The 12,367-nt window shown below is 39.4% G+C and overlaps 1 protein-coding gene across 1 annotated transcript in view; it reads left to right on the forward strand.

Annotated features, from left to right (window-relative positions):
- The window catches only part of trpc4a (transient receptor potential cation channel, subfamily C, member 4a), a 28,076-nt gene extending 15,739 nt beyond the window's left edge, over positions 1-12,337 (forward strand). The window contains exons 7-15 of the mRNA XM_006800103.2: positions 5,307-5,652; positions 6,957-7,096; positions 7,187-7,387; positions 7,502-7,623; positions 7,959-8,154; positions 8,251-8,442; positions 9,621-9,662; positions 10,079-10,168; positions 10,750-12,337. Of these exons, the coding sequence (XP_006800166.2) occupies positions 5,307-5,652; positions 6,957-7,096; positions 7,187-7,387; positions 7,502-7,623; positions 7,959-8,154; positions 8,251-8,442; positions 9,621-9,662; positions 10,079-10,168; positions 10,750-11,424 (2,004 nt within the window). The 3' untranslated portion in view covers positions 11,425-12,337. The remainder of the gene's footprint in view (positions 1-5,306; positions 5,653-6,956; positions 7,097-7,186; positions 7,388-7,501; positions 7,624-7,958; positions 8,155-8,250; positions 8,443-9,620; positions 9,663-10,078; positions 10,169-10,749) is intronic.
- The last annotated feature ends 30 nt before the right edge of the window (positions 12,338-12,367 follow it).

Below are 12,367 nucleotides of genomic sequence, written 5' to 3' on the forward strand. Positions count from 1 at the left end.
ATTCATTCAGCTGTCTTTAGCTGGGAGCCCTGCGTGGCTGTCAGAGATGATGCACTTTTGGGGGAGTCTCATTTTATGACACTGCTCTTTCCTCCTTCATCCATGCAGTTGTTGCGCATCAGCAAACAGGCTGGCGGATGAGCATGTTGAGTCACAGAAGGACAGTTTGGGGCCGTGCGAGTGCACAGGTGGACATGATGATGGACAGTTCCCTGTCATCTTACCGACCCCCTCTGCTGTTGCCAGTAAATCTTTCTCTGCACACACTGTAAACAAACAAGCCTCGCGCTGCTTTTGCCACAACTGTGCCTCCTAGCGTCTCCTCATCCCAGCAGTGTTTTAATTATCGAGTCCCAACGTGCCCTTCTCTTGGATCGCCTATCTATAGCAGCCTTCAGTCGCTCCAGCATTTTGATGGAGAGCAGAGTGTCAAGGATGAGAGTAACAATCCACCCAGTCGCCCTTTTCAAATGATAAATGTCCCCGCCACCTGGACTTGTTAAGAATCCCTTCAAGATGAAGTCATTCTGCTGGAAATGCTCAGTCTGTGAGAAATTATTATAGCATGTGATAATTTGATTAAGAAGTTTCTTGCTGTCTCTTTGCAGTCTTATTGTTGTAAAACTGCCTGAAAAGTTTCTATTTCAGTAAATTTAATACTTTCACTCATACTTTTTTGTTCTCTTGGAACAGGGGTGTCAAACATAAGCCACGAAATTGACCCACCAAAGACTCCAATTTGGCCGACTGGGTGGCCTTGAAAAATGTGAAGCGTCGCATTAATTCTGGACTTTTAACTGCCTTTTTATACATTTTACAGGTTTTCCAGCTAATAAAGACCACCCCCACAGTCATTCATGCTACATCAAAGTAATTTAGTAACAGATAAATGATTAAATGTTCCTATCTACTAGAGAAATTTCTTTATTTACAATGGATTCACAGAAAAAAAAGACATTTTATGTTTTATAATTACAGGACAGTCTGGGGAATGAGCTATCAGCTTTTCTTCTGTAATTTTAGACATTTATTTCTTACAACTTTAGCCCAAAGAGCAGAGCTGACAGATTTCTTTTCATTTTGCTATGATAGAAAAACTATCATGTGGAAAAACTGAGCAGTAAGGTGTTTTGTTTTATTTTTAACTCATTTTGGACTCTGTTTTATGCCTGGTTTCTTGTTTGATTGAGGAGTATATGCAGCAGTTATGTAGGTAGTGCTTTTTGTTGTGTAGAAGAGGCAGAGTCATCTCGCAAAGACATGAAACAGGATTTTATATGAATTTAAGGCGCAAGACAATATTCAATGAACTGTAACCTCATTTGGGGAGATTTTTCTTCAATAAACTTCTCATTCGTTTGGAAAACGGAAACATGACATGAATCGGCCATTAAAAAAACATTTTCATCTCCTGCCTCCTGAGAACAGAAAATCACATGTGTATAGTGCACATTTATGCGCGCGCACACACACAGATAAGCAGAGTTCTTAATAGAAAATGCCTTTTGTTTGCGAGAGATGATCCGTAAAGTTTTGCCCCCAGTGAAGTGTTGAGGGTTAAATGGACACTTACTGGGGCTGGAAAAGCTTGTTTGTTCATGCAGAGAGCAGTTAGAGTGTTCATTGTCTGTGGTGCGATCTTTGCTCAGTGCTTTTAAAAGAAACCAGTATTTCAAACTCTCACAATAATCACGACACTCAGTCTGCACGGAAGACTTTTTTTTTTTTTTAAATAGTGCTTTCTGTTTATGAATGTGAGTCATTAAAAGTCTGTTTTTGACCCTCGGCTGAACAAAATGAAGGACGTTTCTCATTTGTGTAAAGTGCAAATAGGCTTGTTTACATTTGTGCATTTATCCTCGCATCTGTGTGTGTTTTTGGCTCTGTGCGCTGATGTGCTCCCAGGGTTTAAAAAGGCCATTTATAACAGTTTGAAGAGAAATCTCCATAGGCTTTCTGTCTAAAGAGCTGAACTCACAGAGCAGGCAGCGCTTTGATGCAGCAGGAGGTCAAATCAGATAAATGTGATCAGTAACACATAAACATTAAAGAGCAGATTATCTTCTCTCCCTGGAGCGTTCAAATGTTGATTACTTACATTTTATACAGATATTCTTGGTATAAATGTAGGTGAGGTGAGTAGACTGAAAAATCACAGTACAAACGTAAACAGACTGTCTCTTTAATATTTAAAATTGTCTGAGGCACCGAGGGGAACCCATCAATTTTACATGCAGTAGTTTGACGTTGCCCCCTTGTGATATCTCATAAAAACTGCAATTCAGATTTTCAAGCCATCTTAATGTCCCCATTAAGTAGAAATTAAATTGCACCAAGAGGAGTAAGTGTTGTGTAGGGAGAAACCCATTTGTGCTCAGCTGATCCAGGAGCAAGGATCTGATTTAACAAGTCAGTTTGCTGTGACCAAAAGGTCAGCCTTTGTAAAACTCAGAAATAAAGGGAAGCAATAATTGTATCTCACATATGTAGGTTTAACAAGTTTGCAGTAGTAGGATCAACAGAGGGGCCAGATCGATCTCTTGGGTTTTTTGTCAGGTCTTTACTAATAGATAATAGATCTATTAGATAGATAATAGTAATAGATAATACTAATAATAGATTTTTAGACCTCCCACTTCTTCTTTTGTCTTTAATTTTCCCAGGTTCTTGATGTTTTTTAAGGACACACTGCACACAATATCTCTTTGGCATCTTGTTGGTGAAAAATACTATACTTTACAAACTGTTTTATCTTTGTGTTGTGATGTGTTTTTGACAGACTGTTAGTAACAAAGTGTGAAAGATACAACTTAAATTTGTTTCTTTGCTAAATTGTCTCTTATGTTTACACAATATACTATTTAATATCATGAGTTTCTATTTTTTTTTTATTCCTGAATGATTCATAGGTCAGTGTTAAGTTGCTTAACAAACAAAATATTCCTTTGAAGGTGGTCAGGTACAAAGCCTGCACTGAAAAAGGAGCCAAAGATTTCTCATGAACTCAAAGCCACTTAGCAGCAAATTATAAAGAAATGCTCAAGACTTTTGCACAGTATTGCATAGATGATGGATAGGTAACTGTAGTGTGCACCAAAATCTTCTATAAACTCAAATCTTCCATAATACACACATTTTAACTGTAATGACAGATATTAGACGTTTGCATTTTTAGATATGTAATTACCCTTGCAACTCTGAGAGAGTGGTGGAGCAAAACAATGGATTTCATATAACCTGTATTTCAGTTTTTAGCAAAGCAAAAACTCTACACCCATCTGAATGCTGTTTGCTTGTCACCATGTGTCTGTGAAAGTGACAAAGAAAACTTTTAGCAGTCCTTTTAAGTCGGTAGAGCTGCAGGGGAACATGTCTTTACCGAGCTAGAAAGCACTAACAGCTCCCACACAGTTACAGGCACTTTCCTGGCATTTTAGACTTGGTGATAGACAGTTTGCTGGGAGACATTTTTCAAACTGGACTTGAGATGGTTTGAGCTGTGCAAAAAAGCCACTTAAGGCAAATATGTCACTTTACTGCTCCTGGCTTTGGAAAGTGACTGCGACAGATGAGAAATGGCTCTACAATATTTCAATAGAAAGGCAAACTTTTTTTTATTTAAGAGCAATCAAAGGTACAGCCAGAGAGATTTTCTGTAGAGAATAAAACCTGTTCTTTTAACCTGGCTCTTAAATAAAATAGCCAGCAACATCTTACTTAGAACGCAGTTTTTTAGTTTATATCAGACAATTTAATTTAACTCAGGCATTTATTACTTTCTAATTTCAGCCCACGTGTTGAGTAAATACTCACATTGATTTCCTATATATCATGTTAATTAGCATAATTTCCTGCCTCACCATCACTGCCAGTGTTTAATGTATCGTGCTGATTATCGCAACACGTCAAGAAGCCCAAGGAAGTAGTGTTTACAGTTCTTAATCAGGATTAAGGTTCTGATGTTTAATTAAAGATGCAAGTTAAAAATAAATTCCTCTGTTTATAAATGGAACACTCAAAACTTTAAAGACCTGAAATGACGCAGGTTTGATGAATAAGTGACAAAAGCAGTTTTTAAATAGTGGTAAATTATATTTATAGCTCTAGTAGAATTTAAGACTTTCTATTTTTATCGTTATTACTATTTCTTTTTTACTTCAGTCTGCACCCATGGGTCCACTGCAGTAAGGCCCATGCTCAAAGAAATCATCTGAAAAGAAAAAGTTGGCACTTTTTCTTCTCTTTATTCTTCAAATACAGTGTCGTTGTCTCTCACACTCACACACACATTCATTCAGTCTTCCCTTTCTCTTTTTCCCGCTCTCAAATTTGGATAAAAAAAGAAAAGAAAAAACAACCACTTCTTCTTCTTCTCCTCTGATCCATAAAATTCAGCCCTTCCTGTCCTTCTGCTCTGCATTTCCTCTCACATTTTCAGGTAAAACTGTAGTTGAAGTATGGAAATATGAGCCATTCTGCTTCAGACCCCAACACAGATAAGGATCTGTGGTTCCCATGGAAACGAGGCTGCAGAGTTGGTGAATTGGCACCCGCCGGTGCTGGTCAACACTTGATATACTGATATGGAGGCTCATCAGGATTTTTCACAGCATTGTGTGCTCCTGCATAATTTGCTTGCATATGCATGCATGCTCATGATGTAACCCTCATTTGTAGCAGAATTTGTTTTGCTTTAACCGGGTATGCCTACACTCAGGCGAGAAGCACTGAAGCTAATCTGCTTTTCTGGTGCATCGCTATTTTAGCGTTACTGAACATTTTCTTTCTGCTCACTCACATGCATTCACAGTCATGTTAGGTATTTATCTTTAAATTAAGTTTCAATCATATTCAGACCAGGGCTTTAAGAAAATCTCAGAAAAATCCTATGCAGTCATTCTTTTTTAAACATGTAGAAATATTTGCGCTGGCCCACCTGCCTGCTTAGAGCCATCTTTGTTTCTGTAAGACAGCGAATATGTTTTTGAATCTAAAATACTCATGTGTGTACATGATAACCCTTCAATTTTCTACACCACCAACACATCCTACTCAGTCTTTTGTATTCCGTTAACTGAAGCTTGCTGCAGGTACTAATTCCAGGATACTGACACAAGGGCATGATGGTCGGTGTAAAACCTTTAAATAGTCTTAGGCTGAGGATGAGTTTTCCAAGCAGGCCTATATGCCTGCTATACACAGCTAATGTAAAAAAGGTATTTTGAGCCATTTAAAAACAAAAAACTCAAACAGCATAGATGAAACAGTTAAACCTCTCCCCCTCCCTTCTTATATCCCCCTTTAAGTTTGTAGCTCAGCCCAACTGTCAGCAGCTTTTGGCATCACGCTGGTATGATGAGTTCCCTGGCTGGAGGCGGCGTCACTGGGCGGGAAAGTTTGTCACCTGTGTCTTCATAGGTCTCCTCTACCCTGTGTTTGCTCTCTGCTACCTCATCGCTCCCAAGAGTCACTATGGCCTCTTCATCCGCAAGCCCTTCATCAAGTTCATCTGCCACACAGCGTCCTACCTGACCTTTCTGTTCCTGCTGCTCCTCGCCTCCCAGCACATTGTTATCACGGAGCAGGACAGGCAGGACAGGCAGGGCCCTCCACCGACCGCTGTGGAGTGGATGATCCTGCCCTGGGTGCTGGGTGAGTAGAGTGGTTTTGTACTCTGCATTAGGATGATTATGCTGTTTGATTGTGTACTGATGGTGAATGTACTGGTGGATTGCTGAAGGTAAAAAAGTAGAGAGCTTACTGTGGTCAGTTAATGTCACTAAATCTTTAAATATTGGGTTTAAACTACTCTTGCTATGACAACCATACACCTCAGCTGATGTTTCTATGGCAAAGTCAAATCCAAACTTTCCAAACTTCCAAACTTCCAAACTTTACAATTGTTAGTGGGAACAAGTGCTTTTTCTTTAGTTCCTGATCGACTCCAAATACTACACAAAGTAGAACTGGATCAAAGTGCTGAATGAACATTAAGCCTATAAAAAGTGTTATCTTTTCATCCTGCCTTGGGCATCCCAGCAGATTTTGAGCTCAGTGACTAAGTGCTTCTTGTTGACATCCTTTTCTGCCCTCCACAATTTTTACTATTTACTTTTTAGCCATGCTACCAACATGACTTTAGGCATTGACTTTAGTCCTTCCATCACCTTTGGTCCAAAATAATCTCTTCAACAACAGCCAACAAATCCAATGGGGGTTGTATCGGAAAGGGTGCCCAGCATAAAAAAATCTGCCAAGTCAAACATGCAGAGATGCCCACTGTGGCGACCGCTTCTGAATAAGGAAGTAGCTGAAAGTAGCTTTTTGATCAACTGTTTGTAGTTCAGGCATAATGTATTATTATTCCTGATTGGTTTTTTTTCTTTTCCTGCACTGCCATGAGGTTAACTTACTTTTCTTTAGTTTTGAGTTAAATACCATGTGTCCATTGAAAGGGAGATTTATAATCTCAGTGGGACTTCCATCCTCTATTTATCCAGATAAAATAATGACAGTTGCATCCATTGAAATATCATGAGACTGACGGTGTCCGTCAAGTAGAATTGTAAAAATGCTTTTTTGATTTTTTTGCCTAAGCTGTTCAGTACTTTGGTTTATAATCAAATACAAAATTGAATGGCATTTACCGCAGCCTTAGCTCTCTTTCATCATGTGTTTGTGCCAGCCTGTAAAATGTCAACATGGGAACATTGTAAACTGTGATAATGAAATTTGGTAGGCATGTTTGTTTGCTAATGTACAGTAGCTCACATCTCCTCAAAGGGCATGTCAATAAAATAGCCAGCCTGAGTCAGGGGTGCTACAGTAGCTGCAGATTGAAGAGAAAATAAGGAGTATTTTTATCTTTACAGTCCTCAATGTTTTAAAATAATATGCAATCATATAAAATGCTAATACTGGACAAGTGCTCTTTTTTTCTATAATCTAATTTCTAGGATTCATCTGGGCAGAGATCAAGCAAATGTGGGATGGTGGTTTTCAAGACTATGTTCATGATTGGTGGAACCTGATGGACTTTGTCATGAACTCTCTGTACTTGGCCACTATCTCCCTGAAGATTGTAGCCTACACTAAGGTAACCACTAGTGTTGACAATAGACTAAACAGGCTGTGACTGTTCTGTATGCTCAAGTTATCTTTTCTTTTTCTTTTTTTGCTCATCCAGTACAGCGGAAGTAAACCCAGAAACCAGTGGGAAATGTGGCACCCGACACTAGTTGCTGAAGCAGTGTTTGCCATTGCAAACATTTTCAGTTCCCTGCGCCTCATTTCGCTGTTCACGGCCAACTCTCACCTGGGGCCACTGCAGATTTCTCTGGGGCGAATGCTGCTCGACATCCTGAAGTTCCTCTTCATCTACTGCCTGGTAAATGTTTGCGCACGAGCAGAACAAAGACAAGAAGTGGAACAGTAAGTTATATGTGACAGAAGAAGTGAATGAAGTTACATAATTTCGCCCACACGCTGCATTTCTTTTCAGGTTCTGCTCGCCTTTGCTAATGGCCTGAACCAGCTGTACTTTTACTATGACACTAAGGCTTCAGATGAGAAAGGAAAGTGTAAGGGCATCCGATGTGTGCATCAGAATAACGCTTTCTCCACGTGAGTTTGCATGAATCCTGTCTTGCTTGCTCGAGTAGTGTGAATGTGTGATCTTGTGTGTGAGAGAGAGTGTCAAACAATCAGAGAGCTGTGCGTTCGTGTATATCGCTGTTACTTGTTACAAAATGTGGGAACTCAGTCAAATTTTCAGTTGCTAAGAAAAGCTGGTGTATTAGCAGAATCTCATTAACACTAGGTGAAGAGGTTCCTTCAGTTTTTTTAAAAAAACATCCTGCAACTGAATACATTTTCAACTAGCAAGGACACATTTTATTTACTGCATGTATCTGTACTGTTTAGCAAATTTGGCTTACATCGCATATGTTCTCTTGCAGATTATTTGAGACTCTGCAGTCTCTTTTCTGGTCTATCTTTGGTTTGATCAGCCTTTATGTGACCAATGTGGATGCTGACCACCAGTTCACTGAATTTGTCGGTGCCAACATGTTCGGGGCCTACAACATCATTTCATTGGTGGTGCTCCTCAACATGCTCATAGCCATGATGAACAACTCCTACCAGCACATTGCTGTGAGCACTAATCAAAAACACTGCAAACAGTCATGTAAGTATAACAGTTCAACCAAGACATTCATTCTTATCAAATATACCTCAATCTGATTTCAGGACCATGCAGACATTGAGTGGAAATTTGCAAGGACAAAACTGTGGATGAGTTATTTTGAAGAAGGGGGTACTCTGCCAGCTCCTTTCAACATCATCCCCAGCCCCAAATCATTCTGGTACCTCATGTGCTGGATCAAGAAGCAGGTGTGGAGGACAAGCTCCAAGCGTCCTGACACCATTGGTACCCTTGGGGTAAGGCTGGTGTCAAATGTGTTTGTATGGTTTTCACATACAGAGAGAGAGAGAAGGGGGGGTTGGTTGGTTTGAACAATGAACATAAGGAATAATAAGCTGAAAGATTTTATTGCTGTTATCTTTTTAACTTATAACTGAGAAATTCAGTTATACTAATTCATAGTTTGTAAATACGTTGTGGTTAGAGGTTTATGACTTTACAAAGGCCATTCAAGGTTTTATCAACTCCAAAACCAGTTGATGTGTGTTTGGGATCATTGTCTGGTTGGAAGACACAAGTACAAGTTTCAACATTCTAGTTGCTGATTTTACATGAAATTGTAAAATTTGGAGGTTCTCCACCTTCATTGTTCCACCCACTTTGTACAATTACCAGTACCACTAGTAGCAAAACAGACCCAGAGCATGATGCTGTCACCGCGCTTTTTGCCTGGTACAGTTTTCTTAGGTTTGAAAGCCTCACCTTTACTCTTCCAGACATACTTGTACCTCTTGTCACTGTGACCTATTTGGTCACAGTGACAAGCTCAATGTTTGATGCACCTGACCATAAAACTTTGGTTTATCCGTGTGAGCAGCTGCAAATTTCTGGCAAAGGTGAAAGTCTTAGTTTTGGAGCAGGGACATCTTTCTTGGACCCTCTCAGTCCATGGATGTAAAATATGCTTTACTGTGGAGAGTAACTTGTACTTATATACAAACAAAGTTGTTTGAACTCATAATGTTGAAGTCTGGAGTTGTATAGGAATGGCTTCAAGAGTGCTTCCTGATATGACTGGGCATTTTGTTGGAGTAATAGCGGTGATTGAGAGCTGAATTTCCATGACTTGAGCTGAATTTTATTTAAAAAATAATCAGGCAACTTTATTTATAAGAGAGAGTCATGATTTGCTGCTCTGTTTTGTCTTGTATGACACTAAACGAAATAACCCAGTGAAATAAGTGTTTCTGTAGAAAGTAGAATTTTCCCTTTATTGCAGCCTAATTTTAGAGGGAAACTTTTTCGTGTTTGGTGGCGCAGCACTAAGGAGACACACATATCGAGCCTCACAGATAGCAGAGTTTACAGAAAAGTGTGATACTGTGAAGAAAAACAAAATATGTTTTAGGTTGTTTTTTTTAACTCATCTCCCACTCTTTCTCTAACCAACCTCTGGCATCTGATGTCTGTGTAGAGGCGAGCCGCAGAGAACCTGAGGATAAACCATCAGTACCAGGTAAGTGCAGTCTCTTTGAAAGCAAGCTGAAAATAATTACAGTCTCTCACCACTGTCTGTGTAAGTGTGTGCGGCAGACACAAATTGGCCTCTTTAGGTTTCCAACTCTCAGTTTTCATCCGCTCATTTTCTTAATTACTTTTACAAAAGGGGGGGAGGGGAGGTGGGGGTCAAAGGGTGAGAGGTGGACACACACAGGGCAGGTTCAACGCAGGGCTGACACCCTGAAGCGGACGTTCCATAAAAAGTTTTTATGATGTATCAGAAAATCAGCCAAACAACTGAACTCAGTAGGATTTAAATCACTTTTCATTGTAGAGGAGCACATTTGTCTGTTTCCTGTCTCATTCATTTGAAGTTTGTATTGAATAAAGTTTCAGATCTTTTGTGTTCAAGATTTTTTTAAATTGTTGTAGGAGGTACTGAGGAACCTGGTGAAACGTTATGTGGCTGCCATGATTCGAGATGCCAAGACAGAGGAAGGCTTGACTGAAGACAACTTTAAGGTAGTCTTCTTGAATGAATATGAAATGATTATGTTTGAGAGTTATTTATCATCATGTTTGCATATTTTTCTTTTGCATTTTAGTTATATTTAATCTTTTTTTCCATTAATGTAATGCGTTGACTGTTAATGCAAATGCTTTAAGGACATGCCTGGAAGTCATCAGACAAACTAATAACAGTCATCTTCTGTCAAGATAATGATGATAAGACAATATATATGTGGATGTATGAGGAGATGGTTTAAGTGCTGACTAATCCAGATTTTCATCATAGTTCAAAGGTATTTGAAAGACATTGTGCCTGTTTTTCCTAGTTTAACAGACATAACCATGATCATACAAAGATAAATAATACATCAATTAATAGTCTAGACTACAGGCATTTAGAGACATAGTGTTGCATTGTCTCATAACTGTTTTTGAGTCAAATCTAGCTAGCTAACTAGCTAGCTAACTAGCTACAAAGCTAGCTAGCTAGCTAGCTTTGTTAGCTAAATCAATACAGCTCAGTGTTTTGCTGATACCAACAGTGGGAGCTAGTAGTTATAAATTTCACAGTCAAACTGCTCTTTGTTTTTTAGGAGCTGAAACAAGATATCTCCAGTTTCCGTTATGAGGTGATGGGAATGATGAAGACAGGAAAGTCAGCTTTAAATGTGGCAAAGGCCAGTGGCAGCTCAGTGGAATCCAGCCTAGCATACCCTAGTTCCTCACTCAAGGTCTCTGCTTGCCCACAGAGCACCCAGATGAAAAGCAAATTTAATCGATTCAAAATCGCTACATCCATCCTCAAGCTGGGCAGTTCAACAGCTGCACCCAGGCCACCTGAAGCCTCCAATGGTCTACCTAATGGATTCATGTCCCTGGTCTCTGATGACAACTCTGGTGAAATGTCAAGCCAGAGGAGAAGCAACCCCAAAGATGTATCTGACTTTGGTTTGTTTCAGAAACACCAAAGGGGCAATAAAGAAGCCTCATCAAGCGCAGCAGAAAGCTCGAGGGAGATGTACTCTTTGTCAGAAGAAGCAGGGGAGTCTGGGGACTCAGAGGAACATATCGCTGGAGAAAAGAGTGAGAGGAAACTCCTGGAAACAAAAAAGAAGGAAGAAGTCGAGGAAATTAAGGAGGAGTCGAACAGCAAAAAATGCTTGGACCAGTGTGAAGAAAGAGAAACCGAGGAAAGAGACAAGGATTTAACCTGTACTGACTCAGTAGCTGATGAATGTATGTCTGGCTCATACAAAGACGATGCCTAAGATGTGATGCGATGTGATCAGAACTACAGGCCCAGTAATGCTGGATTGAAGACAGAGAGACTGACAATCAACGCGAGCCTCGAGTGAGAATTGTGAACATGAGTCGAACTTTTCCAGTTATTACTAAACTTATGATCAGCTTTGATCTTTGGAGACTCAGGGAGGCCTCTGGTTTAACTGTTTTAAACGCTGTTATATTAGCAGTGGAAATGCAGCAACATTGTTCGAAGCTCCGTGTAAGCATTACGAGGAATCACATTTAAGGATTACTATATTTTGTTTTTTGACCCTAGAGGTGATTGGACAATAATGATTTCCTGAAAGAAAAAAGCTTTTTCTCCCAGCTGATATGTGCATTTCAGTTCAAATTGTCCTGTTGGTTACCATATAACCGTCTCTCTCTACCTCTTTTTTTTCCCCTCTACCCTTAAACGTTTAACTCTCCCCATCAGTATCTTATTAGAGCAATAGATGTGTTCTGTTTTAGACGTGACTTTCTGCCTTACTCTGTCTGTTTCTGCACTTTATACACTTTAAAATGGCATACAGTTTTTTCAAAGATCGCTCAAACTCTGATCATTGCAACAGCAATTCTGTCAAAGTTTTCTATGCAAGAACTGTGGATCATGATTCTCATCACACTGATGAGGCTGACTGTAAATTCAGCGCTGACAGTTCATCCCAAGTATTCTCTGTAAAGTAGGGCGTGGCCAAACTATCTGAGATATACATTATGAACACAGCCGATAAATTATTTAAAACAACGTATTATTCAAGTTTTGTCACTCAAGAATAAACTCATTATTTTGAACAGATCTGCTGTTTTTAACTGTTAGTTTAAGATGTCATGTTAGTTCAAATGAATGGCATTATAGAAACTGAAACATAAATCAAGAATAAATATAGAAATACACTCTTAATTTCCTGTCTCCTCTTTTGTTCA

Source organism: Neolamprologus brichardi, chromosome 10, assembly GCF_056152115.1.
Source record: "Neolamprologus brichardi isolate AB-2024 chromosome 10, ASM5615211v1, whole genome shotgun sequence".
NCBI classification, from domain to species: domain Eukaryota; kingdom Metazoa; phylum Chordata; class Actinopteri; order Cichliformes; family Cichlidae; genus Neolamprologus; species Neolamprologus brichardi.